This window comes from Strix aluco, chromosome 28, assembly GCF_031877795.1.
Source record: "Strix aluco isolate bStrAlu1 chromosome 28, bStrAlu1.hap1, whole genome shotgun sequence".
Lineage (NCBI taxonomy): Eukaryota > Metazoa > Chordata > Aves > Strigiformes > Strigidae > Strix > Strix aluco.
The window spans coordinates 2,597,673-2,624,404 of record NC_133958.1 but is presented as its reverse complement, the minus strand read 5'-3'; the positions used below and the strand labels follow the sequence as shown (position 1 = coordinate 2,624,404).

Sequence of the window (26,732 nt, the reverse complement as noted above, 5' to 3'; positions counted from 1 at the left end):
CTCTTGGGGCTTTTTTGGGGGGGGGGGGCGGAATATTTGTGAAGGAGATGCTGCGTCCCGGGGCTGGTTGCGGGGGGAGCATCCCTGGGGTGCAGAACTGAACCCTGGTGATGGGCTCAGCCCCAATCCCCCATGTTTCCACCCCAAACCGTGAAGCGAAGGAGGGGGGGAGGGAAGGGTGGATGGGGTTGATCCTGCTCAGGGTTGGGGGGGGCCCAGCCTTGCACCATGCTCAGTGGGGACCCCCCCCAGCTGCCTCCCCAGGGAGAGACCCCCCAACACAGGAGCTGGAGGGGGGGGAGGATGCAGCCAGCAGCAATTTGGGGACAACCCCTTCCCTTTCACAGGTTTTAATTTCTTTTTTTAATATATTTTACCACTAAGAGCAGCAGCAGCAAAGCCCCCGCGGTGCAGCCCTGGGGAGGGGGGGGGCAGTGGCTGATGGCACCTCCCTCGCCACTGGGCCCCCCCCTGCAACCAGCCATCCCCGAGGAGCAGTGGGTGCTGTGCCCGGGTGCTGGGCCGTGCCCGGGTGGGTGTGCGTGCGGTGTGTTGGGGGGGGGGGGTGCGTGTGTGCGCACACCCTTTCCTCTGCACCCCCACCGCCGGCCCAGCTGGTGCGCAGGTGCCGGAGCGCATATGGCCTCGCTGGGGCTGGGCGGGGGGCCCAGGCCGATGCTCCCCCCCTGCATGGAGCTACAGGCCTCATCCTGCACTCTGAGCCCCCCCATGAGGTCATGTTCCCCCACCCCAGCCTGGCCTCAGTGTACCGGGCTGGGAAATGGGCTAAGGTGGGATAGTGCTGGGGTGCGCAGGAGGGGTCGGGGTCAGCCCAGAGCAAACTGCTGCTGCAAAGCGGGGCCAGATCCTGCCCCCCCACCCCTCGGCTCGGGTTAGGGGCACAGGGGTGGCCACGGGGCTATTTTGGAAGTGGCCTCTGGCCTTCCCTGGGCCCCCCCAGCTCTAGTAGGTGTAGGACGCTGGTTCTTTGCTGCAGGGTATAAATTGAGCAGGTTTTCGAGGAAGGGTCGAGCCCAAACCCCGCGTGGGTCCCCGAACACCCCGGCAGCGCTGGGATGTGTCTGCAGAGAGGCAGTGGGTGCCCTGCATGGGCCCCGGAGCATTTTGGGGGGGCCTGGGGCTGGGGGTGGGGGGGGGGTGTTGCATTTGGTTTCTTCACTGCCATGGCTGGTGAGATGGGGCTGGCGGCTGCCCCACACCGCTGCCCCACCGGGGACGTGCCCACTATGACGGTGCCCGGCCCATGCACCGGCCCTGGGGCAGGATGAGGCCATGGGGGCTCAGCGCAGCCCTGGCTGGGGGATTGCGGGGTGGCAGGGGGTGCTCTGTCATGTCACAATCACGAATAACCCTGGTGGGGTAACATTGCCGGGGCAGAGCTGGGCCCTCGCTGCGGCACAGCGGGGGCTTCGCATCGCTTCGCAGCGCGGGGTGGGTGCTGCATCACAGCACGGGCACTGCATCATGGTGCAAGTGTTGCAGCACAGCGTGGGCATTGCAGTGCAGTTCGGGCATTGCAGTGCTGCACAGACACTGCATCGAGGTGTTGCAGTGCAGTGCGGGCACTGGTGAGGCCGCCCCTCGATGAGTGGGTTCAGTTTTGGGCCCCTCACTCCAAAAAGGCCATTGAATGACTCGAGCGTGTCCAGAGAAGGGCAACGGAGCTGGTGCAGGGTCTGGAGCACAGGTCTGATGGGGAGCGGCTGAGGGAACTGGGGGGGTTTAGTCTGGAGAAGAGGAGGCTGAGGGGAGACCTCCTGGCCCTCTACAACTCCCTGAAAGGAGGGTGCAGAGAGGGGGGATGAGTCTCTTGAGCCAAGGACCCAGCGCCAGGCCAAGAGGGAATGGCCTCAAGCTGCGCCAGGGCAGGGTCAGACTGGCTCTTAGGAAGGATTTCTTTGCAGAAGGGGCTGTTGGGCGTTGGAATGGGCTGCCCAGGGCAGGGGGGGAGTCCCCATCCCTGGAGGGGTTGAAGAGTCGGGTTGAGCCAGCGCTGAGGGATCTGGTGGAGTTGGGAACGGTCAGGGTGAGGTTCATGGTGGGGCTGGAGGAGCTTCAAGGGCTTTTCCAACCTGGATGATTCTGGGATCCTGGGTGCAGGCGCTGCCCGGCGCGGTGGTCGCTGCAGTTGAGGCATCGCAGCGCCGTGCAGCACAAGCCGGGGTTCCCCCCCCCGCCGTGACGGTCCCGCCCCCGCCGGTGCCCCGGGGCGGGGCTGGGGGCCCGGGATGGCGGAGGCGGCGCAGAGCCGGGTGCAGGCGGCGGTGGAGGGCGCGGTGCAGGGGCTGGAGCGGGAGCGCATCCGCGCCATGCAGGTACCGGGGGGTCGGGGCGACGGGGGTGGGGGGTCTGGCAGGGCCGAGCGGCTGCGGGGCGGCTCCGGGCCCCGCGTGGAAGCCGCTACCGCCGCCCCCCCCCGCCTCCCGCCGTGGGTTTGCCCGGCGGGACCCACGTGTGTGCCCCGGGCAGCGCTGTGCTCCCTCCCCCCCCCGCAAACACACCCCCGGCGCATGCCTGGGAGCTCTGTGCGCCCCCCCCAACCCTGCACCCCCCGGCCCAGCTCCGTGCCTGCCCCACGCCCCTCTCTGAGCATGGCCCTTGCCCCCCAGCCCCCCATTGCATGCCCTGTGCCCCCCCCACCTCCTGTGTCACCTACACACACCCTGGACCCCCCCCCCCAGTGCATCTCCTGTGCTCCCACACACACCCTGTGCCCCCCCACCTGCCCTGTGCCCCTCCACATGTTCTGTGCCCCCCCAATGCATCTCCTGTACCCCCCAGTGCATGCCCTGTGCCCCCCACACACATCCTGTGCCCCCCCACATGCCGTGTGCTCCCCCAGTGCATCTCCTGTGCCCCCCAACATGGTTTGTATCCCCCCACATGCCCTGTGCCCCCCTCAGCGCACCTCCTGTTCCCCCCCACCTGCCCTGTGCCCCCACATATGCCCTGTGCCCCCCCACATGCCCTGTGATCCCCCCCATACGCCCTGTGCCCCCCCCAGTGTATCTCCTGTGCCCCCCCCACCTGCCCTGTGCCCCCACATGTGCCCTGTGCCCCCCACTGCCCTGTGTCCCCCCCACATGCCCTGTGCCCCCCCACCTGCTCTGTGCCCCCCCACATGCCTTGTGCCCCCCCAGCACATCTCCTGTGCCCCCCACCTGCTCTGTGCCCTCCCCAGCGCATCTCCTGTGCCCCCCCACCTGCCCTGTGCCCCCCCACATGCCTTGTGCCCCCCCCAGCACATCTCCTGTGCCCCCCCACCTGCCCTGTGCCCCCCTAGTGCATCTCCTGTGCCCCCCCCCATCTGCCCTGTGCCCCCCCACATGTGCCCTGTGCCCCCCCAGTGCATCTCCCGTACCCCCCCACATGCCCTGTACCCCCCCACATGCCCTGTGCCCCCCCATGCCTGGGGTGTCCGCACACAGCTGCAGGCTTGAGGTGCAGCCAGCCCCTCCCAGACTGCTCCCACAAAGCGGGGGGGGGGGGGGGGGGGCATCCCTGCAGGTTGCACCCCACTAACCCACCCCAACCCCCCCGCCGTGTCCCCGCAGGGCGCCATGTTCCGGTGCAGCGCGCGGTGCTGCGAGGACAGCGCGGCCTCCATGCAGCAAGTGCAGCGCTGCATCGAGCGCTGCCACGCGCCCCTGGCCCAGGCCCAGGCCATCGTCACCGCCGAGCTGGAGCAGTTCCAGGTGAGACAAGATGGGAGGGGGACGGGACACACACACACCCCCACACCAGGAAGGGGGTGCACAGGGTGCACCGGGACCCGCTGACACCCCCCCCCCCCCTTCCCCACCCAAACCCCCCAACCCACGCAGGACCGCCTGAGCCGCTGCACCCTGCACTGCAACGACAAGGCGAAGGATGCGCTGGAGGCGGGGGGCACGGAGGCGCGGGTGCGTGGCCAGCTCGACGCCTGCTTGGCCACCTGCGGCGATGACCACCTCCGCCTCGTCCCCGCCATGGCCAAGAAGATGAAGGACAGCCTGGCCGCCCTCCAGCAGTAGCAGGACTTGGGGGGAAGGGGTCCGGCGCCCCCCCACGCAGTCATTAAAGGCGAGGTGCCACGCTCCTACCGCCCCGCGGGTGCTGCGGGGTCGGGGTGCAGGGGTGGGGGGGTGCGGAGGTCCTGGGGGCCCGCAGCAGCACCCGTTCTGGGGGGGGGGGGGGGTGCTCTGAGCTGGCACGTGGGTGCAAGGGGAGCTGGGTGATGTGTTGGGTGATGCGTGTGTGTGTGTGTAAGGGGCGGGGTGGCCCCTGCACGTGTGCTTGTGCATGTGCAGGGTGGGGGGGCACCTGTGCGGGTGTGCGCGGTGTGGGGGTGGCCCCTGCGAGTGTGCAAAGGAGTGGGGTGACCCCTGTGTGCGCGCAGGGCTTGGGGTGACCCCTGTGAGTGTGCAAGGCACAGGGTGACCCCTGTGTGTGTGCATGGCGTGGAGGTGACCCCTGTGAGTGTGCAAGGCACAGGGTGACCCCATGTGTGTGCAGGGCTTGGGGGTAACCCCTGTGTGTGTGCATGGCGTGGGGGTGACCCCTGTGAGTGTGCAAGGCACAGGGTGACCCCTGTGTGTGTGCATGGCATGGGGGTGACCCCTGTGAGTGTGCAAGGCACAGAGTGACCGCATGTGAGTGCAGGGGATGGGGGCGGCCCCTTCGCGTGTGCAGCGCAGGGGTGACACACGCCCCCCCCATGTGCTCATGCCGTAGGGCCCCCCTGCCCGTGCGCCATGCACCACGTGACCCTTGTGCGCTTGCGCGGCCGGAGCCCGGCGGGAGGCGCGTGGCGGCCGTGCGGCCGTACCCCCACGTGTAGCTGCGCCCTGTCCCGCCTCGCCGCCCAAGCGCCTGCCCCGCGCCGCCGCTATCGCGCCGCTACTCGGGGGAGTGCGGTACCGGCGGCGCGGGCGGCGATTGGCTGCCGGGGAGGCGCGAGGGGCGTCGGGAAGGGAGACGGGGGGGGAAGCGGGGAGGGCAAGGCGCGGCCGCTATTGGCTGGCGGGGTGCGTGACGTGACGGCGCGTTGACGTCAGAGCGCGGCGCGGGCGGCAGAGCGAGGGGCTGTGGAGACGCCATGAGCAAAGCGCACCCGCCCGAGCTGAAAAAGTGCGTCTGGGGCTGGGACCGGGACCGGGGCGGCGGCGGAAGGGGGGGGGGGGAGGACACGCACCGGCGGGGTCCGCCGTTATCCCGGCGTGCACCGCGGGCGTCATGGCGGCTGTGTGTGGGGGTGAGGGGCTGGCCTGGTTGCTGACCCGCCGCCGCCATCTCGTTGCAGGTTCATGGACAAGAAGCTGTCGTGTGAGTGCCGGCCGCCCGGAGCTGCTCCCGGCCCTGAGTTGTCTTTACCGCGGGTGTCTGCGGCGGGGCGCGGGGTAAAAAAGGGGCTGCGCGGCCGCGGGGGAGCCCCCAGCCCCTCCTCAGCCAGGAGCTGAGCGCGCGGAGCCGGCCCTGGCAGCTGTCAGCCCTCAAAACCTATTCACTGGACTCCACATCAATTTAAAATTTACACTCTTTTAAGACACTCTTTTCTCCCCACGCCGGGTGTGATGCTCTAAATGCCTCCAATGAACAAAATTAAAATTAACCCCCCTCCTCGCGGTCCCCCGGTGAGGGAACCCCCCCCCGCACCCGGCACTCCCCTTCTTTAAACTTACTCGATCTCTTGTAGTGAAATTAAACGGCGGCCGACACGTCCAGGGGATATTGCGGGGTTTTGATCCCTTCATGAACCTCGTCATCGATGAGTGCGTGGAGATGGCGCCGGGGGGACAGCAGAACAACATCGGCATGGTGGTGAGTGCGGCCGCCCGCCCGCGGGAAACGAGACGGATTTTAAGAGGGGGATGAATTTACTGTCACAGCACGGAGCAATCCGGGCGGGCTTTAGGGTTAAAATCGGTGTTTGTCCTCGTGGAGGAGTTGAGTTCCATTTCTGGGGCGGCATCAGCTTTTTAGGGAAATAAATTAGGTGGGGGGGGGGGGGGGCTGGGAAGCTGCAGGGTGGTGGGTAACAGTACCGGTCGCTCCAAACTCTCACTTTTTTTTAGGTGATAAGAGGAAACAGCATCATTATGCTGGAAGCCTTGGAACGAGTCTAGCGCCTGAGGAACCCCCATCGCTACTAGCCCTGACAAGTCCTAGCCCACGAAGCATCCTGAGCATAACCTTATTTTGTTTTGTTTTGTTAAATAAATTTTGTAATGGTTGATATAACTCCGTGTCAGTCGTACTTGCTTTTTTTTTTTTTTGAGTAACGGGTTTTTCAGCACGGTGGGGGCGGTTGTTAATTCTGCTCCCCATCGCTTTAAAGTTCTGCAAAGACTGTCAGGAGACTTAATTTATTTAAGCAGACGCCTTGAGTGTCCTTCCCCTTAATATCTTGTAAAGAATGAGCTATAAAGCTGTGTTGTGTTTGTTCAGTGGGTTCTAGGTTCTTAACTGGCAGGAAAACAGTAAAATTCTCCTCTGTCACTCTTCACAGAGTATTTGTGCCCAGCTGGGCTGCCTGAAAGTAGGATTTATTTTAAAAATAATAATTTTTATTTCTGCATCACAGAGTTGTGCAGGAAACAAAGCCTGGATGGGGCTGGACTACACTGTCGCAGAACAGCTCTACGCTACCTCAAGGCAACAGCGCCAGCTTCCTCTCCAAACAGCATTGATTTTATTTGTAACAGCAATATTCAGACGTGGTGAGGTATCGCAGCGATATTAGATACAGTCAAGGGACACAAGATTCTCACGAAAAAGATTTTTACTTCAACCTAGTGGTAGGGTCAGGTCATCTAAATAATTAATGCTTTCAAACCTTGACGAAGCAAAGGACGGCTGTGGTTTTGCTTGCTTACCCCCCGTTTTGGCAAGTCGTGTGCTTCCCGCAGAGCAGTTCCCCCACCCGTAAGCTGCTGGTTCTGGAAGCAGATGAAGAACGCAGCCCCAATTCCCACTGCGCTGGTTTCACCCTATAACTATTAGATAAACCCTTCAGAAAATAGCTGAGACAAAGAGATTCACAGTCAAAAAGGTGATATTCCCTGCCTGAAACACATCCAGAGAGGGAAAGCGACGTGCACAGGTTAATCACAGTGATGCAGATCCTGAGTTTGGCAGTCTCCTTACCGTGGAGGGCACTTTTGGGGTCAATATGGCATTTAAAACCTTTTTAATCTTGCATAGGGATAGATTGAGGAGTTTGCTCGAGGAAGGACCAGAGGAGTTTGCTCGAGGAAGGACCAGAGTTTATGAAAGCTCTCTCTGCCTTTTCGCTGCTGTTCTAGTCTGTCTCGAGTGGGCCGGGTGTCTCCTCAGCAGCTAAGCAGTGAATTCCTCGTTCGTTAGCTTTAATTGTGGCTAAACCGCTCGGGTACGCGAGCCCTATCTCCGGAGGCTGTAGAGCGGACGTCGTTGCGAGCACCCGGCCGTTGGCTCCGCGGGGCTCAAAGCTCCGTTTTCAGCTTCTCGTGCAAATCTTCCTGGTCAATCCTGTCCGTGTTCCCGTACCACCGGTGGTAAGCGAGCAGAGCGGCGTTTTTGGCCGCGATGACGCTCATCTCCATGGCGCTCGCGGCCCGCTCGATGCCGTTCAGGTAGTAGATGTTGTCGTGGAGGACGATGGGAGGACATTTTTCCGGGGGGCTGTAGTGGGGGTACGCCAGCCACTTCTTCATTTTGACTGAGTCGTAGGAGGAGAAAAGCAAGTTAAGCTGCTCTTTGGTGAGCACCTCCTTCGAAAACACCTTCCAGACGGCCGATTGCAAGGGCAGCTTTCCTCCACCGCCTACGTCTCCCACGGGAGACACCACCCCCAGGCTGTTGATGAACAGTTTGGGATTCTCCATAGTGAAAATGGCACCGAGATGAAAGGCAGATGGATCCCGGTAACCAAAGAAGGAGGCGTTTAATCGTCCGTGCACGAACGTTGCGACGGTCTGGTGGTAAGGGTTTGGGAAGTCTGGGACGGGAGGGTCGAAGTTCCTGAAGGTGATGTCGGCCATTTTGCGGCTCAGCGGAGCAGCGATGACAACGATGTCATACATGTCCCCCGTTAGTCCCGATGTAGTGTTGTAAGTGACCTGGTAGAGCTTCACCGGGTCCCCTGGGGAGAAGAGCTCAGTTATCCCACTCCGTGGCTGCAGGAAATCCTGTTTGTCCCTCTGACAAAGCAGCTTTTAAAACGCAATCCCATCTCGGCTAATTATGCCTTGTTGCGAGCTGATGCAGCTTTATAAACTAGTCCCAGCTTAGCTGAGGGAGTGCTGCGAGTTGGAGCTTTGAGCAAAGCCCTATTTTCATCTTAAAAAAACCCAGGTTGTTGCTTCAGTCTGCCAAGAGCTGCAGCCGAGCAGTGACAGAAGCCAAGGTCATTCTCCGGCTCCCCGCCCCACCGAAGGGAAAGCAAACCCAACTCACCTGTGGGTCTGGGTCTGATTTTTGGCTCTATAGATAAAACTGTACCAGGGACAACTTCAGCTTTGGAGGCGTAAATAAGGCCAGTGCAGACAAGTTTGTTCCCCCCTTTTACTGACCAAAGGCCCGATTCCACCCCTGCCAGAGAAACAGCACCTACAAGGAAACCACAATTATTAGAGCAGCTTGCTCAGCATCATTCTTGAAACAGAAAGTGGAAAAATAGGGGACAAACACATCCCTTTGGGGCACAGAACTTGCTGAAGGCCAGGGCTAAGCCTGTCACGCTTGCTCAGCATCATTCTTGAAACAGAAAGTGGGAAAATAGGGGAAAAACACATCCCTTTGGGGCACAGAACTTGCTGAAGGCCAGGGCTAAGCCTGTCGCATTAGCCAGCAATTTGTCAGAGTAAGGAATCCCAGTCCCAGGAATCCGGGTCCCTGGGACAGATGCCTTGGGAGGTTAATCTATGAAACACTCACCTACGAAACTGTTGATGTTGACGCCTTGCCCATAATTGACTCTCATGGCTGGACAAACCACCTCATTTATGAACTTAAGGGAGAAGCCGGCTTTCTGCATGGCTTCATCGATGGTTTGGTTCAGCATGCGGGTGAAGTCGTTCCCTCCCAGGGCGTGAAGCAGGCGCTCGTTACTGCTGAAGGCGTAGTCGTGCGTCTGGTAGCGATAGATCCTTTAACCGGAGACGAGAAATAGGTGTTCACTCACTGTTAATTATCTATGTTGCCCTTGGAAGCTGTGGAGAATCTCACAGCGCAGCTTCCGAGAGCCTCACAGCCCTTCACGGGAGCAGCGGGGCTTGTCCTACCAGCCAAGCCCTAGCCAAAGTGGCACATGCCTAAGCAGCCCTGGATGTTCATTATTCATTTACAGATCTTTCCTAACAAAAGCACTTTGCGCACAGTTATAAGTTTAATTCTCTTTAGCACCCAGGTGCATCCCACACCTAACACGCGTTTCCACTGCACCCTCATTATTGCTGTTTGACAGCGCATATCTCAATGTTTTTCCTTAGAAAAATGATTGGCAATGGAGAGAGGGCAACAGGAGTATCCTTTCTCATATTTCACTGATTTTTACCACTCAGCAGCATGTTTTGCACCTTTTCCCACAGACACTTTCCCACCTTTTCCCTAGCAGGGGCCCGACATACCGCATGAACTTGTCCAGGACGTCCTCCACCCACATGTACATTCGCAGGGGGTTGAGCCCGTAGTGCCAGAGCAGCTTGAGAAGGTTGACGATGTACCAGCTGCTCTCCTCAAACACGAACTCCTCCCCGTTATAAACGCCTGCGAGGCTGCTGGGCACTGGGGCAACCGCGAGGCCTTGAGGAACAGGGTGAAAAAAAGATAATGAAAGGTAGAACTTGCGTCGAGCTAAACTATATTACGCCTCGATTTTAACTTCCTGAGACAACTTAGCTTCCAATTGGTAAGGGTGAGCAATTAAAGACTGGATCCCCAAGATGTGGAAAGGGGAATTAGTTCTTGACCAGGAGCCAGTTAGTTATTTGCGGTGACTTTTGGACTTTTACAATGGAATTACTGCATCACCCATGGTGGGGGGTTGTGTCCCGTTTCCATCAGGATGCAGGTCTCCTTCTCCTGGGGGAGGCGGGAAGTTGGGGTACCACAGTGGGATAAGGTGCGGGGGAGAGCTGGGGTACCACAGGAGGGGATATGGACTCGGGGGGAGCTCGGGGAAGGAAGGGCGACAACCAAGGCTTGCTCTTTATGGGGGTGTCCCCCCGGCAGAGTGGGAGAGCTGGACCCAGGGCACCCCTTTGGGGGGGCCATGTGTGATTTTGGGGACAGGGCAGTCAGGGGGGATCCCCACTTACCCAGCTCCTTGACAAAGTGCTTCATGTGCAGGTTGAGGGGGTGGAGGACAGACCCCCCAGCCTCGTAGCCAGCTCCCTCCATCTCCAGCGTGGCCAGCCGGCCCCCCACCGCCGCCTTCTCCAGCACCTCCAGCCGCACGCTCCCCCCGAACTTCTGCCGCAAGAAGTAGGCAGCGGCAGCTCCCCCGATCCCACCGCCGACCACGGCTGGAAAAACCGGCACCGGCCGTCAGCGCTGCCCCCACACACCCCCAGACCCCCACAGCCCCCCTCACACACCCCCACAGCCCCCCACTGAGCCCCACACCTTTAGAACCCCACAGCCCCCCTCACACACAGCCAGAGCCCCACACCCGCAGCCCCACACCCCCCCCCAGAGTCCCACAGCCCCACACACCCCCCCAGAGTCCCACAGCCCCCCCCACACACACACCCCCACAACCCCCCAACACCGCCCCGCCTCGTCGCACCGATCTTGCCGGGGCCATCGCGTTGCGGCCGGCGGGCCGGGACGGGCAGGCAGAGAGCGGCAAGGAGCAGGAGGAGGCGGCGGGCCGGCATGGCGCTGGCTCGACGGGCGGACCCGCCCCGTCAGCTGGTTCCCGCCGCGGCGGCGGGGCGGCAGCGCCATGAGGGCGGGCGGCGGCACACTGCTAACCGCGCCGCTGGTGTAGTGGTATCATGCAAGATTCCCATTCTTGCGACCCGGGTTCGATTCCCGGGCGGCGCATGTAGTCTTTTAACCGCGACTTTCACGCCTTTTATTCTTATTTTCCCGCCCCGCGGGGGTGAGGAAGCGCCAGGCCCGTACCCCGCTGCCACCGGGAGCAGCGTTCCGGTTACCGGTTACCGAGGAGCGGGGGGACTCGGTGTCGGGGCGCATGCGCGGGAGCGGCGGCGGGCGGGAAGCCGCATCCGGAGGCGGCTCGTCCCCTGCCGGGGGCGCATGCGCGTTACCGCCCCCTCTCGGCCGGCCGGGCCCCTTCGCCCGCCACCCGCCATCTTGCGAGGACCGTTGGGGTTATTGTCCGCCGCTCGGGCTCGGCGGGGCCGGCGGCGCTCGGGCTGCCCAGGCGCTGACGGGGCCGCGGGGCCGGCTCGGCGTGAAGAGCCGGGGCGGGCGGGGGCGGCGGCGGCGCCATGGAGGATGAAATGCCCAAGACCCTGTGAGTGGGGAGGGGGCGAGACCGCCTATTGTTCCCGGCTCCGCGGGGAGGGGCGGCCCGGGCTCCCCTCACGCACGGTCCCTCAGGCCTCGGGCGGCGCGATCGGGCCTCCGCGACGGGCGGCGGCGGCTGTCCCGGCCCCTCAGCCGCCTTCAGTGCCAAGGGGGACGGCCCCCGGCTCCCCCCACGGCCGGCCGGCCTGGGGAGAGCCCGGCCGGGGCCGACCCCAGCCCCTCCGCCCGTGCCCCCGCTATTCCCGTCCCCTGCGTTGCTTCCCGGTGGTGGTCACCGGCTTTCTGGCCCCGGGCCGGGCCTCTCCAGCTCACACCTGGAGGGAAGGGGGCTGGGGAGATGTAACACCCCCCCCTCTCCCCAGGTACTTTCTCCATGCACGTTTTCGCGAGCATCTGACAGAATTTTGCCAGCTCTGGGTTGTGTTAGCACCGTCAGCTCACGGCGGGGCGGGGGGGGGGGGGGGGGAGGGACGGCCCTGGCCTAACAGGTGGAGCCCCACTGCGATGTTCAACAGCTTGATGGAAATAAACGGGGGGTGCCCATGAAATCGGCGCTTGTCCAAGTGTTTAAAGCATGCTGCGAGCCTGTTATTTCCCGAGGAACTAATCGTAGCCATAGGGCAGCTCCTCGCCTTGTTAAAATCATAAATGGGGTTCCTTTAATTACAAGCAACTTTTCTGGCGGTGTTAGGCAGCTGACACCCGCCGCTGTCAAGAGGCGTTTGGACTTTTCTGCTGTTGCTCGTGCAGCTGGCTCTGAAAGGCACAGGAGAGCTCCTGTGCACATCTTAGAGGTGCGTTTCTCTCCTTTTCTCTGGCATTATCTGGAGGGGTTTCTCTCGTTTAGATCAGGGAAATAAATCACTGACTCCAGTCTTCCTATTATATCTCCGTGTAAGCTTTGATCTCTGTGTCAGTCTAGAAGTTGAGGGGAGGAAAGACAGGAGGGAGAGGGAATCTTTCCAAGATGAGGGGAAAGTTTCGCCCTTGGACAGCGGCTGCACCTACCCCAAGGGTTGATAAATGACTTGGCTGAGTGACTGCAGGAAAACAAGACTCTTACGTGACTGACGCCAGCTCCTCTGGTCCAGGCTTTCCTGAGTGGTAAACACTGTCTGCCTCCCTGTGTGTACAATCCCGTTGTCTTTCTAGAGCGTGCATTTTTGGAACTATTCTTGGCGTCTGCAAACATGGTCAGACCTGTTGGCATATTTGCGTGTTTATTTAGAAGAATGTTTTTCCCTGTCCCAATGAAACAGTTGTCTGGAGCCTGGTGGTCTCGGCCATACACGGTGTATGCTCGAGGGAATGAATTATCTGACCCTGAGCACGTGCCGCTTGTTGCACAAGCACGGCCGGGTTTCTGGGCTGCAGAGCTGAGTATTGAGCAACGTACCGAGAATGATATTTCTCTGAATCGCTCCGAGTGACTTGTCTCAAGTCACACGGAGGATTGTCACGAGCTGAATTTCACAGATTGGGTTTAGAATGAGCAGCTTGAAGGAAGAAAGTGCAGCTAAAAGTAATCTTTCCAGCTCGGATCTGAAGTGTGTGTTAAATATTTGCTTGCACAAGGATTTCTGTAGGTAGTGCTACAAAAATCCCATCTGGATGTGGGTTGCGGGGCTCCCTCCTCGGTTGTGTTGTCTTACTGCGTCGTGAGGGGCCACCAAAGTGGTCTGCAAGTCATGTGCCTTTTTCTTTAGTTCCTTTAGCACATTTAAGTCATTTTTCTGAAACGGATTCCAGACGTTGTTGGAAGTAACTTCTTGGTTTTGCCATTTCCACGTCACCTGTTTCTTTGAAAGGGGGGTGTTAGAGCCTTGGCGTTTCGTTAGGAGCTGTATTACTTATGTAAATGATTTCCTGGATAGGCAGCTCGTTTTCACGAGGCCAGTGACCTTCCTTGAAAGCCACTCTTCAACGGCAAAGATCATGAATTTGAAGAGCGGTTACAAGGCAGAGAGTGTTTTTGAATTTACAAAGGCCTCTTGTATGTAGTTTTCATGTAAGTATGTAGATGTCTGTGGAATACATGTGCTTCTAATTCACTTTGTGTGTCTAAAAAGATGGAGAAGTGCTAACACCCAGTAGTTTGCTATTACTTTTCAAGAAGCCGTATACCGATCACTGTGCACTGGATAAATGGAGTTGTCTGCACAGCTTGCCTTGTGTACTGCAGGCCTTCATCTGCAAAGAAACATCAACCGACTCATTAATGAGAATCCAATTAGCAGGAAAGGGAGGGATGGGAAAGGCGCAGGAGGCAACAGAAGAGACGCAGGAGAGGTCTCCTCCTCCTGTATTAGCTGGCCCTACCTGGCAAGGTCACCTCAGCACTCGGTTATTTCTCATGTAACTGGCCCAGGACAAGGTCCGGGTGTGCTGGACCCTGCCCGTGTGCCAGCTACCTGGAAAGGGAACTGCAGCAGAACTCCAGGGAAGGGTCCGGAGGGTCGAACAGCTCAAGGGTAGCACAGAGAGAGTACATCAGAGAAAAGAACACAGGGATTGTTGCTCGGGGTGGGGGGGTTACAGCTCTGTGTCTTTCCCATCCATCTTGGTGCAGTTGATACTATCGCAGGACTTGGTTGTAGTTTGTCAGCCGGTGGCTTGGAGAAACCTCTCCAGACTTGCTGGCTGCAGAGAGCAGGCAGCAGATGTACGCAGCTACGGGTAATGAGGTTACGCTGACAAATAACACGAGAAAAATGCTGCCGAATTTGTACAATGTTAAGCTGTTTTTCTGAGCGACCGATGCGCTTTACAATCCCCCCTCCTTTTTTTTTTTCGTGTTCTGCAGAACGCTTTTGTTCTGTGTGTCATTCCTGCTTGCGTGGCTGTTGGGGGATATCTTGACCACATCTGTGCATGAGGAGCTGAGATTTGTTTTTACCTTTGTGCGGAAGCAAGTAGGTCAGCATCTAGTGTGCAGTTACACGTACTCTCTCCATGTGTACGTATGTCTTGCTGCAATCGATCCTTTGAGGGGATGCATTTTGAAAGGTCTGGCCATGCAGAGATTGATGGGGCTGTCGGAAATCGCTTACCTAAATCCTGCTTTTTCTAGCTAAATCCAGAGTTCACCTAGGGAATGCTTCAGGAGATGCCTGTCTGATTATCGAGGTGAAAATCCAGTGTTAGTGCAAAGGTCAGGGTGTTGACACCCTGTCTAGGAAACTTTCAGTCACAAATAAACTGTTAATAAACTTAGACCTAGAAGGTCACGTGAGAGTCTCATCACTTTAGTGCCTCGGCTTACTCATTATCCAAATAGCGATAATACTTCAAAAAAAGAGAGAAGAAAAGAAGTCTTGCTAGTTATGACCCTCAGTTGAACTTGGTGCAGGCTAGAACGTCCCTGGTGTTATCGAGCACAAAGTTAATTGCCTTAATGAAGCGCACTGAACCCTCCTCTGCTGAAGGAAACCACGTCAGAAAGTGCAGGAATTACTTGCTTTGTTGAGCGAGAGGATGCCTGTGACAATCTGATTCTGGTGAAGCATGTGTTGATTTTAAAAAGGAGAATGCTTCTGAGTCCTACCTAAAATAGTTACTCAGACTATTAATACACAGCTTGCCGGGTCATTTCTGACAGAAAAACAGGGGCTGTGTGTCTTGTTCTCCCATTCTCTCCTCTGCTAAACCAAATATTGGAGTGCATCCATCCTTCGGGAAGGCTGTTCACAGCCTTGTGTCAACAGAAGGAGCGCAACAAGTTCCCGTTTTTGCTGCCTTGTTGTTTTCTTACAACATCTTTGCAATTCTTGCACCAAGACAGGGAGGGTTGCTGATTTATTGACGTGGTTTCAGCAGTGCAATTTGGCCGAGGTGCTCATTGCAGAGGCCGTGGTTTGCCACGTAACGTTCCTTTGCGGAAGGGTGCTGCCACACCTTTGGAGTTGAGGTTTCTGTGTGTGCTTTTTTTAAAAATCCCGTGACTTGGGCTTAACAACAACAACAAATCCCCCCACCTGTGGATCAGGGATGATCTTCATCGCTGAGAATGCCAAAATCCCGAATCAGAGCAGGGGTTGGGGTTGGGGTTGTGCTTAAGGAGGCTGATCCTTTCAAATGGAGGAAGACGGGGGAATGCCCACGCTTGAGCACATGTGCCCGTGGTTGTTTCAGGCAGATCTACACTTTCAAACGATAAGTCCTTTTCTAAAAGGAACTGACTATAAATATTGTGTAATGTGCGTGCTAAACCCAGGTTGAGCTACTCGGGCAGCTAGGGAAGTGGTGCTTGGTGAGCAGTGGCTGCGTATGGTTATCAGAACTGCTGTTTCTATACACGGAAATCCTTCTGGTAGGTCGAGTTGGCCGTATGTGGCTTTCTGTTCAGCTTTGAACCGGGGTGTGGTTTTAGAAATGCAGACCTTGGGTGGGAGTGAGGACAGGCCTGTCTGTCACCGAACAATTTCTGCCCCATTGCTCCACAAGTCAGGATATAATCCTGCTGCACGCTTTCATTTCGATGTCCTAACCTGGCGGGTTGGGTGTTGGGGGAACAACGTTGGGCCATGTTTGCTCAGTTACCGACGAGCAGACTGGAGCGTCGGGATGACTTCTAACTTTGTATTTGATCCTATAGGTACGTGGGGAACCTGTCAAGAGATGTGACCGAAGCTCTAATCCTCCAGCTGTTCAGCCAGATCGGGCCGTGCAAAAACTGCAAAATGATAATGGATGTAAGAGCTTTCACTAGTGATTTTCATGTGTCTTGTAGCTAATGGCTTTGGGCCGTACTGGCGTGATTCAGAATTCCACTGGAAGTACGGCATGACCACGTTAAAGGGGTGTAATAAAGCTGGAGATTGCAGTCATGTACTTTGGGCATCATTTCTACCTCATATTTGACATTAAATTTAAGGATGGGTGGATGTTGCGAGAGGGAGTGAACAGCTTAATCTACGTGGGTGTTGTAGACGAGATTTGAAAAGTTCTTCCTTGCCGTACTTTTACCTTTCTAAAGCAGAACTGGAACCTCCTGGAGCGTTGTTAGTGCATTGACTGTGCTCTCTGTGTCGAGTAAGAAAGCCTATCCATTTTGAGACGTTTAGGTGTAACGAATAAGGCGCTGAGTAGAATAGTGAGGGTACAGTTTGAAGGAGTTTGTATCGGTAATCCTTTGGTTGTTTCTTTTATCAGACAGCTGGAAACGATCCGTATTGTTTTGTGGAGTTCTATGAGCACCGGCACGCGGCTGCAGCACTGGCTGCTATGAATGGCCGGAAGATAATGGGTAAGGTAAGCTGTCATGTCTACAGGGTGAGTTGGAGTTGAAAAACAGGCTATCTCAGATGGCGCGGGTGAAATACCACTTGAGACGAAGTGGATACGCTGCAGATGTTAGTCACTTCGTTTGGACGGAGGTCTTAACGTGACAGGACTGAGAAGAAAAGCTGTTCAGACTGTTGTAGGAAGAATGCAGGGGGAGGTGGGGATGTAGAACTGGGAGGGCTCAGAGCCAGCGGGCACAATGATTATTTTACATATGAGTAATATCTGGTGACCTTACCAAGATAACATCCCCCTCTCCCCACCCCTGCAAAAAACCCCGCCCAAGCAAACCCAGTCCCCAGACCAGGTCTGTTTCCCGCCTTTGCTCTTGGAACGCAGTTCGGAAGAACGAAGCCTCACCCAAGAAATGTGTCTTAAACTTGAGCTTTCACCCCAAACTTGCACACGTGGTGCCCCTGGAGCATCAGAATGAAGCACTGGAGGTATCTGAGCTTAGTTGGGATTTGCTTGATCTAACGTGAGCGCCTGACGTTTGCAGGAGGTCAAAGTGAACTGGGCGACGACCCCCAGCAGCCAGAAGAAAGATACCAGCAGTAAGTGTCGCTTACGCTTTGAGTACGTGTTTGATTTGTACAAGTAGCTTTTAAACCTAAACAGTAAGCATCGTACAATTATATGCAGTAATGTTTTGATCGTAATCCTAAGATATTATTTAATGTGTTTGTGTTAATAAACTTAAGAACAAATCTAATCTTTGTCATCAGGTAGTACCGTTGTCAACACACAGCGTTCACAAGGTAATTGTATCTTCTTAAACATAAAATGAAATCTCTCAAGGGTATTCACTAACCACCTGAAGCTATGTATGGGGTTTTTGTTCGTTATGAATTTATTTTTTTTAATGGAAAGACTTCCCTTTCAGTTCCCTATAGCGTCAGAAAGGGATCTAGTGTCCACTCTTTAGTTCTGGTGCTAATCCCCAGCTGTTTGTTACCAGTGCCCTTGTGAAAAAAAGCCCAAAGACCCCTTGTCCCCTGCTGTGGAGGCAGAGCAGTCGGCTCCCTGCGAGGCTGCGGTAGGCGCTCCTGCACACAGGCTCCTTGGGCGTAGCTGGGCTGTTCCCAAAACTGGGCTCCATCGCTCACGGCGAGCCTACGGATCGCTGCTTTTCTCAGCAGGCTTTGAATTTCTGTAGGCCGGTGGGGCTAAACTGCATCGGCCTCCGAGTGGACTCGAGTTTCATAGCACAAATAAGCCTGTGTATTGCTAGGATGGTATGTGACATACTGTTGGATTGGAGCGGAAAACTCCTTAGATACAGGACTTTTGTTTCTCTTTGGTGTGTGTTTTTGATGGCTCGGATATAAATTGAAGGGATTACTGTTTCCATTCTGTTGCCTTCAGTCTTAGTTCACTTGCACATGGATTCACATACATTGAATTCACATGGATTCACATGGTGTGTTGGCTGGGCAACCAAAACTGTTGGCTTTTGAGAACTCAAATGCTTTAACAGCAAACTGTTGCAAGGCAAGGTATTTTTTTTGATTTGTTCTCACGACCTCTGGTGTTAACCCAGACATTGTGGCTAGGTTCAAAACACATCCTGCTCTAGAACGAGCGTTATCCTGCGTTTCTTGAAACTGCTAGACGTTTCAGCTGATCAGAGTTTGAATAGCTAGTGATCTCCCGCCGTGTCGACTAGCGTATGGAGCGAAAGAATTTCATGTAGTCGTGGCACGTTAAGTAAATAGTTTCAGACTTTGTACGGTAAATGCTGACTGGTCTTAAAAGCAAAGTGTAAAATACAAAACGTAAATGCTGTGTGTCACTGTAGCATCCTTAAAATCACTGACTTTGTAATGCTGCCAGGCAAAGGATCTGTTACAGCAGCAGTAAATTCTCTGTTTCGTAGTAAACTCTAGTCTTCATGTAGTTTTTAATAATGGCTGGAAGGCCGTGCTCTGTCTGCGTGTGTGCGGGTGTGTTCAGGGGTCGTCTTCAAACACTAAGATCCTTTTTTATCTTTTTTCCCCAAAAAGACCATTTCCATGTCTTTGTCGGAGACCTCAGTCCAGAAATTACAACTGAAGATATAAAAGCAGCTTTTGCGCCGTTTGGAAGAATATCGTAAGTAATTTCCTAGGGCAAATAAACTAAAAGTTATCTCTCCTAAATGGAGGCAGCCTTATGTTTCAGTAAGTAAAAAAAAAATGAGAGTTGTCACAGTGCAGGAATATACATTCATCTGTTCATACAGCGACTTGAGTCTGAACGGCCAGGCATTAAGCAGGGATGCGTAACCCGATTCCTTTATAGTAGTTTGTTCTGCTTTCCTAGAAAAGTTGCATCCAACTTGCTTTGGTTTTATACTCCTTGCCTCGTTTGGCAAAGCAACGCTGGAAAAAATTGACTCCTAAAACCTGGGGTTTGCATTTCATTGGCCCTCTCAGCGATCAGATCACCATCACGCTGTTCAGTTTGTGACCGAGTCCGTTTGCACGTTCACGTCTTTGAGAGGCTGTGGATTTTTTTGTTAGCCATGGTGTGCCGGCCACCAGTAGCCAATGTTTTTGGTTTTGCCTTTTTTTTTTTTTTCAGTTAAATTCCCATTTTCCACAAAATGAACATTTTTTTTTTTAGCACAAGACTCGTTTGGGCGCCCGGAGGCTGCAGCTAGAGTGGCCTCGAAGTGTTTGGCACTGGGTCAAGCGTAAACCCTTGACCCGAAGGGCTCGGCCCAAACCACGGGGCGTCTCGGGTCAAGGAGTTGCACTCGTCCCCGCGGTGCAGAGCGGTGGTGTAACAGGCGAGCGTGTTACACACAGGGAGCGGTGCTCGCAGGTCTCCGCCTGCCACTTGGTTGTATTCAGGGTGTAGCAGAGTAAGGAGCGGTTCGTTCATTCCATCCTCCAAATGTAAACCATTAATTTTCCTTGTAGTGTTGTCTGTACTGGACATTGAAGTTTCTTGATGGTGATGTAAGAGAACATAGAGTGCTTTGGAGTGTTGTGTAGTGAAGCATTTAATTGAAGTAAGTTTGTTTTTTGTTGTTTTTTTTTCCCCCTCAGAGTCCAGTGTATTACTCTTTTAATGCCAGCTTGATTTCCTCTTATGATAAGGTTTAAAAAAAAAAAAAAAAAAAAATGTGATCTGAATGTGACTTGCTTCAGACAACTATAATGCTTGACTGCATCTTTTGTAATTGTCATCCAGGAAATGCAGAGGGTCGGACTCCTAAGGAGAGTCAATTTATCCTCTGGCCAAATGTGGTCTGGATGGAAGGAACGAGGGGCTCTAAAGCAGAGCTGAACTGCTGGAGCGAGCGCGGAAGGGAGGCAGAGATAGCCGGCCGCGTTGGTGGGGCTGCGGTGGAGCTCTGCAAGAGAGTTTCCCCTCCCTGAGTCAGCGCTGGGTTTCTGAGGTGACGGTTCCGTGGACAGTCACCTTTTCCAAGCCAGCCCCCCCAAAAATCCCAAACCCCCTCCCGAGCCTGAAGCAAAAAGTAACGGCTGAACATCAGCTGGGGGAGCGTCACATCTCAGCGAACATCGGACCACGGTCCGTATTTTGGGGGCCGTGCCCATTTCCCATTTTTTCTAGAAGAGCTTTCTGGACGCAGAGCTGTCGCTGCGTGCTGACGGGGAAGGGGGAGCGACGCTTTTGCTTTTGGGTGCGCAGCTGTAGAGCTGCCACGTGGCAAACTCGTGGTTTGCCCTGGTTCAAACTGACTGTCCAAAATGAAACTCAGTTCTTTTCCCCTCACAAAAGCAGTAGATTAAGAATTGTCCCTGTAACGACTCTTTTGAACTCTTGTTCCAAAACTGAGGGATTAAATAAAGCCGAAGAGACCTCGATTTTCTCCTTGTTTAAATTTAACCTGAAAAAATATTGCTACTGTCTCTGAAGTGGTCGAATGAAGTTACTTGACTTTACCTGTTCTTCATCAGTGACTAGTTTCTGGAAATGTGGTGCTAATGGAATATTTCCTGATCTATTTATTTTTTTTTAACATTGTCTTTGTTGGTGCTAAACTGAGCTTTTTTTTTTTTTTTTAATGACACCGAGGTTGAACTACTGCATGATTAGCGCATAAGAAATTTTGGTAATTCTTTGCATCTGGATTTTTTAATCACTGTAAAAGCACACTTTCACTGTGGTTTCCTTTTATGCTTGCTGTACGCATGTTTTCACTTGTTCTCAAGTCTTTATTTTCAAAGTTTTCAGTTGAGGGTAAGTAGAGATGAGTTTTTCCCCCCCTCCCTCTATAGGCTCTTCAGAGCAAACCAATCTAAGCTTACCAAAGTGGCTCTTCTCAGGCAATTTGTAACATATGACCCAAATTCTGACCTAACCCAGGAAGGGGAAAAGAAAAAAGGGGGAAGGGGGGGTGGGTCTCACAAAGAGGAAAGAAATAACATTTCTGCTGTAGCTTTGGGAGAGGTATTATCCTTCGGCGATGGTGTCAGCGCTATGGGCTAACGTATGCCAGAATTAGGCTTATGATGCAGCATTTGCAGTTACTGTAAAGGCTTAAAAAAACCCCCCGAGTGTTAACGAACCTTCTCTTCATTGTGACTTTTCTCGCCAGTCTTGGAATGCTCAATGTTGTGCACATGTTAACGCTAGTTTCTCTGAACCCTAGTATTTTATACAGCCGTAAGTTACACTGCATGACTTTCTGACTGGTTTTATGTTGTTGTTTCTGTTCTTTTAATGCCTGTATGTGTGGGGCAAAGGAGGGGAGGAGAGGGTGGCCTGTATGTGAGAGCATCTCGCCCTCGGCTAACTTGTACGCAGATTGCCTGAGAAACACTGTAGAGTGGCGTTCCACGAGTGGGGTTTAGCTCTTGTAGCTGGGATCTCTTTTTAACTCAATCTCAAATAATAGGGCTCTGGTTATTTTGCAGAGTGTCTCTGAAGAATGGACAGAATTGCCATGGCTAACTACAAGCTACAGTTCACAGTGGACAAACGTTGTAGTTTTCTTATTTACTTTTATAAATTATTTTTTTCTTTTTTTTTTTTTTTTTTTATATCTTGTAGTTTCCAATCAGTCCTGTATGATTGCTGTTGTACAAATGCAGTTTAAATGATGTGTATTATGTAGTTTAAGACATGAATGTTTCGGTGTTTTATTTTCTTCAATAATTTCTGAAAATGTCAATCTCTCAAAATTTACAGCTGCCCACAGTCCAAAAAGGGGGTAACGAATTGACCCGAGAAAATTAAAGAATTCAGTTAACAGGCGACGTATGCCTTTTAATTCCTATCTTTTTTCATTTTTTCTATTTAATATTTTGAATGAGTAGGTAGAATGTGTTGGCAAATAGCGAGTTTAAAAATTGCATGGTTAAAGAGAGCCATTCAGCTAATGTTAGTCAGCTACGTGCCTTAAGTGATTCTTTTGAATAGCTGCTTTGACCATGCTTTGTGTCTTAACAGTCTGTAAAAGCATTTTGAAGCGGGAGCCAACTGTCGTAAAGTACATACGTTTGTTAGAGAAGCTATTGATTTGCATGTTTACACAATTAAGTTTAATTTTGCTACTACCTGGCAAAGCATTAGTAAAGTTCTGTTTAGAAAAGAAGCCTTTTGCTTTGACTGTGTTGCTGGTGCAATAAACAGTTGACGTTAGTAAAGGTGAAACATGAAAATAAGCTGTACGTGTGACTCAAGTTGTCGTTTTAGTAAGGTCGCCTTTTGAAGGCGCTGAACTGGCTCTCGTTTCTGCTTTTTAGAGACGCGCGTGTGGTTAAGGACATGGCGACAGGAAAATCTAAAGGATATGGCTTCGTTTCCTTCTTCAATAAATGGGTAAGCGGCAGCGCGGTCTCGAGCGCCCCTGAACAGCGGACGACGAGTTTCAGCGGCCGCTGCGGGGAAGGAACAGTGTCGATCCCGATCCCTCCAGCTTCGCTTTCCCCACCTGCCGAGGGAGAAGCTGTTCTCTCTGTTTGTTGAGACTCTCCGCTGTGGCTTTAGCGTTTCTAAAGCACGTGGCAGGTGACAGCCGGCGCTGTACAGACGTGACAGAGTGACAATACGTCTGGTGTATATCGAGAGGGTCTTAGTTGCACTCAGCGAGGCCTAACAGCATCCTTGACCCAGCGCTGAGGGATCTGGTGGGGTTGGGAACGGTCAGTGGGAGGTTCATGGTTGGACTGGAGGAGCTTCAAGGGCTTTTCCAACCCAGATGGTTCTGGGATTCTTTTGAAGTAGGATTTCTTTGACACGTTGCAAATGGCGGGCAGGGGGGTGTGTTGCAAAAGGAGGAGATGCTGACGGTGGGGTTTTCTTCTCTCTCGTGGACAGGACGCAGAGAATGCGATTCAGCAGATGGGTGGTCAGTGGCTCGGTGGAAGGCAAATCAGAACAAACTGGGCGACAAGAAAACCTCCGGCTCCAAAGAGTACATATGAAAGTAGGTTCTCCGTTATTTGCATCTTTGCAAACCTCCCGCCACACGTGGGAGGAGGAAGAGACAGGGGCGAGCTGCATGGAGATTGTGGGAGAGGGGAAAGCGGGTACGAAAGGCAGAGGCTCTCTCAAACAGTTTCAAACCTTCCAGATAAAGCAGCTTCCTTAGCTACAGCGACTGTGTTACCGCTGCGGGGGGGACGCTTTTGGCTTCTGCGCGCTCAGGTTGGAAGCTTGCTTTCTCTCTGGCTTTTTAACTTTGCTCCCTCGCTTTTAGGGCTTTCTGTTGTGATACAAAGCGGGACTGTGCCAAAGAAAGCGTTTCCATTGGAGCCATTTTAAATTAGGTATATTGGACCTGCTTGATAGGTGTTTGCAGTTTGCGCTCGACATCTCGTGCCACCCAGGAATTAGAATTTCTACGTAATGTGTGTCCGATCCACTGAAAAGCTCTGTAAAAATCTCTTTAAGCAAACGCCAAACAACTGTCTTACGACGATGTGGTCAATCAGTCCAGCCCGAGCAACTGCACTGTGTACTGCGGAGGTGTTACTTCGGGACTGACAGGTATCGTGGCTTCAAATCCCCGTCGCGTTCAAACTCTCTCAGTAACAACTGCGGTCGCCTCATTTTGCTGCTCTGTTTCTTCCTGCTTCAGAACAGCTCATGCGCCAGACCTTTTCTCCCTTCGGGCAGATAATGGAAATTCGAGTCTTCCCGGATAAAGGCTACTCCTTTGTACGGTAGGCTTTGCGTGTCGGTGAATTTAAGGAGAATTACGGGTTCGCACGCTTTTGGTGGCGGTGGAGCACGGGTGGGCGTGTGCCTGGCTGGAGGCTGCGCTTTTTCTGACCGCAGCCTGATCTGCGGAGAGTTACGGCGTGTAACGCTCCGGGCAGGAGTAGGAAAAACCCCTGAACCCAGTCTAGTGTGGTGCAGGGAGAGATCTCTGTCTATTCCTCGTGTGGAATTTCACAGTGGCGTTACTGGGGCAGACGGTCGAGTTTTAGAGTGTTGTCCAGCAGCATCCTCATCTCTTTGTACACAATAACAAAATACCAGATAACAAGAGAACAGATCGCAACAGATCATTGTAAATTGACTTGGTCTCCTTGCCACTGAATTTTCTGGTTTGTTGAGGGAGAATTGGGACACCGAGACAGGAAAAGTGGCCGTAGCCTCGCAGTCCCTGCCGCCCGCTCTGGGGGTGACAGGAGAAAGTTTCTGCAGCCAGGCTGGTGTCCCAACAGAGCCCAGATCTCTCGGGGTTGCTCCTGGCTGTCACTCACCGAGTTGTTTATTTTGCCACGACTTCTGTTTCGACAGGTTTAACTCTCACGAGAGCGCTGCACACGCCATCGTTTCCGTCAACGGAACAACTATAGAAGGACACGTAGTGAAGTGCTACTGGGGCAAGGAGACACCAGACATGATCAGTCCGGTCCAGCAGGTCAGACCTTCTCTGCTAAAAACAATGGCTTTGCTAATTAATAATTAATAACTAATAATCCTGGGCTGCCCAGGGAGGTGGTGGAGTCCCCATCCCTGGAGGGGTTCAAGAGGCGGGTTGACCCAGCGCTGAGGGATCTGGTGGAGTTGGGAACGGTCAGTGCTGGGTTAACGGTTGGACTGGATGATCTTCAAGGTCCTTTCCAACCGAGATGATTCTGTAATTAGTCTTTGCTAGAAACCCGTTAAGTGGCTGTAAATTCTGTGCACGTGACAGCTAGGTGAAAAATTCTGATGTAAAATTCTGGAGAAAGCTTGCAAAATACTGTCCAGCCCATGGCAGGGCTTCTAAGGTGGATGGAGCTGCTGCTCCTGTTCCCTGGATCTCTGCGGATATTTGAGACGACAACTATATCGGTGACTGGGGGGGCAACGGGGCGCTCTGGTAATTAAATCCTCTAGTAATTAAACGCTCTAGTAATTAAAAGGGGTGCCCGACTGAACGTTTGCGTGGCCGTTGCGGTCTTGTTTTAGCCAGCAGGCTCATAAGCCCCCCTCACAGCCAGACTCAGCGGGCGGGTGATGGAAATCGCCGCTTTCTTAGGCCCCGCTTAACTAACCCTGGGTGTTTGTCCTTGCAGAACCAGATCGGCTACCCGCCGGCCTACGGGCAGTGGGGCCAGTGGTACGGCAACGCCCAGATCGGGCAGTACGTGCCCAACGGCTGGCAGGTCCCCGCCTACGGGATGTACGGGCAAGCGTGGAATCAGCAGGGCTTTAAGTGAGTATTTGGGGGCGGGGGGAGATGTTTTTTTGCCCCCCCGGGGAGGTGACAGAGTCGGTAGCAGCGTAAAAGCTGCTGAGACGTGGGATGGGGAACGTGCGGATCCAGGACGGCGCCGCCACCCGCTCGGGCACTGTCTCTGTTTAATTCTCCCTCATTCCTGACACATTTACCTAACGAACTGGGGTTTGTTTTTTTTGTCTTTTGTGTGGTGTTTTTTTTTTTTTTTTTGTTCCCCACCCCCTGACAGTCAGACGCAGTCGTCAGCGGCGTGGATGGGCGCCAACTACAGCGTGCAGCCGCCGCAGGGGCAGAACGGGAGCGTGATCACCAACCAAACAGGATACCGCGTGGCGGGCTTTGAAACGCCGTGAGGAGGAGGAGGAGGAGGAGGAGGAGGGGACTCCCAGCGCTGTGGGCCGCCGAGATTTACCAGATTGAGCGTCGGATACGATGTATTTATTTAAGAGAGAGAGAGAGAGAGAGAGAAACACACACACACACACACAAAAAAAAAAAAAAAAGAAAACACACACAAAAAAAAAAAAGGCATTTTTAATCATGAAATTGTCATCCGCATTGTTTAAAAACGAAACAAACAAAAAAAAAAAAAAATCACACAAAACGAGATGCTGGATGTCTGCCAACTTTTGCCTTCTTTTTCCTCCTTTACGTGTTTCTTAAGATCCACGTTTTTGAAACACAGCAAATGCAGGGACTACTGCCGCTGAAAATTGGGGCAGCAAATTGCACAATGTCAACCTTTTTTTTGTTTGTTTGTTTTTCTTTCCTTTCCTCGGAAGTAGCGTGCCGTTCTAGTTTGCATTCCGAATGATTTAAAATGTATTATAAACCGTTGTACAAAAAAAAAAAAAAAAAAAAAAAAAAAACCAAAAGCGTGCGAATCCTGAAGGCGCCGTGTCTTCAGCCTTTGCACCGTCTTGTTTTAAAAGAGCCTCTTGTATAAAGCCTCCGTCTCTCCGCTTTTGTTACACCGGGTTTTTTCGACGATAAATTATTAGTTTACATCGTTTTTTTTGTATCTCAGCGTGTTTTTCAGGGTCGTTTTTGCCTTACGAAGGGGAAAGGGGGACGCTCGGCGGGACGACCCCCTCCTGAGCGAGGATTTCCACCCTGGGACAGCGAAAATCCTGTTGCTAAAATGTGACAAAATTCCTACGAACCAGCTGGGTTGTTGTTTTGTGGGGTTTTTTTTCTTTTTTTTTTTTTTTTACCGATTTCTACATTGACATGTACTGATTATGTAAAATATTTTAGCAAATTAATATTTTGCACAACCGTTAGCCACCTTTGTACGTTTCCTTATTTAAAGGTAGGACGCCGAGTCCTTTGACGT

The 26,732-nt window shown here is 53.6% G+C and overlaps 4 protein-coding genes and 1 non-coding gene across 10 annotated transcripts; 4 read left to right on the top strand and 1 right to left on the bottom strand.

The window, feature by feature from the left end:
* Positions 1-2,213: 2,213 nt before the first annotated feature.
* Positions 2,214-4,099, top strand: FAM136A (family with sequence similarity 136 member A). The gene is made up of 3 exons (XM_074808124.1): positions 2,214-2,336; positions 3,576-3,716; positions 3,846-4,099. Exons 1-3 carry the CDS (start codon positions 2,250-2,252, stop codon positions 4,032-4,034), a joined length of 417 nt encoding a protein of 138 aa, XP_074664225.1. The 5' UTR covers positions 2,214-2,249; the 3' UTR covers positions 4,035-4,099.
* A 911-nt stretch (positions 4,100-5,010) lies between these two features.
* Positions 5,011-6,240, top strand: SNRPG (small nuclear ribonucleoprotein polypeptide G). Its single transcript, XM_074808140.1, has 4 exons — positions 5,011-5,130; positions 5,303-5,325; positions 5,696-5,820; positions 6,075-6,240. The coding sequence occupies exons 1-4, from the start codon at positions 5,099-5,101 to the stop codon at positions 6,123-6,125; spliced, it is 231 nt and encodes a 76-aa protein (XP_074664241.1). The 5' UTR covers positions 5,011-5,098; the 3' UTR covers positions 6,126-6,240.
* A 428-nt stretch (positions 6,241-6,668) lies between these two features.
* PCYOX1 (prenylcysteine oxidase 1) lies at positions 6,669-11,142 on the bottom strand. Its single transcript, XM_074808139.1, has 6 exons — positions 10,769-11,142; positions 10,299-10,505; positions 9,609-9,783; positions 8,917-9,128; positions 8,437-8,589; positions 6,669-8,122 (listed from the first exon to the last, which is right to left on the bottom strand). The coding sequence occupies exons 1-6, from the start codon at positions 10,857-10,859 to the stop codon at positions 7,464-7,466; spliced, it is 1,497 nt and encodes a 498-aa protein (XP_074664240.1). The 5' UTR covers positions 10,860-11,142; the 3' UTR covers positions 6,669-7,463.
* On the top strand, positions 10,958-11,028 carry TRNAG-CCC (transfer RNA glycine (anticodon CCC)). The gene has a single exon. It is a non-coding gene; the product is annotated as a tRNA-Gly (tRNA).
* Positions 11,143-11,280: 138 nt separating the features above from the next.
* On the top strand, positions 11,281-26,679 carry TIA1 (TIA1 cytotoxic granule associated RNA binding protein). 6 transcript variants are annotated; one of them, XM_074807900.1, is made up of 13 exons: positions 11,281-11,464; positions 16,073-16,169; positions 16,630-16,728; positions 17,261-17,315; positions 17,487-17,519; positions 18,765-18,852; positions 22,464-22,539; positions 23,038-23,146; positions 23,614-23,709; positions 23,801-23,885; positions 24,469-24,592; positions 25,233-25,372; positions 25,626-26,679. In XM_074807900.1, exons 1-13 carry the CDS (start codon positions 11,439-11,441, stop codon positions 25,747-25,749), a joined length of 1,152 nt encoding a protein of 383 aa, XP_074664001.1. In that variant the 5' UTR covers positions 11,281-11,438; the 3' UTR covers positions 25,750-26,679. The 6 variants fall into 6 exon arrangements, with proteins under 6 accessions (XP_074664001.1, XP_074664002.1, XP_074664006.1 ...); XM_074807901.1 differs by lacking the exon at positions 17,487-17,519; XM_074807903.1 differs by lacking the exons at positions 11,281-11,464; positions 16,073-16,169; positions 16,630-16,728; positions 17,261-17,315 and adding an exon at positions 21,907-21,975 and having other exon boundaries at positions 17,501-17,519.
* The last annotated feature ends 53 nt before the right edge of the window (positions 26,680-26,732 follow it).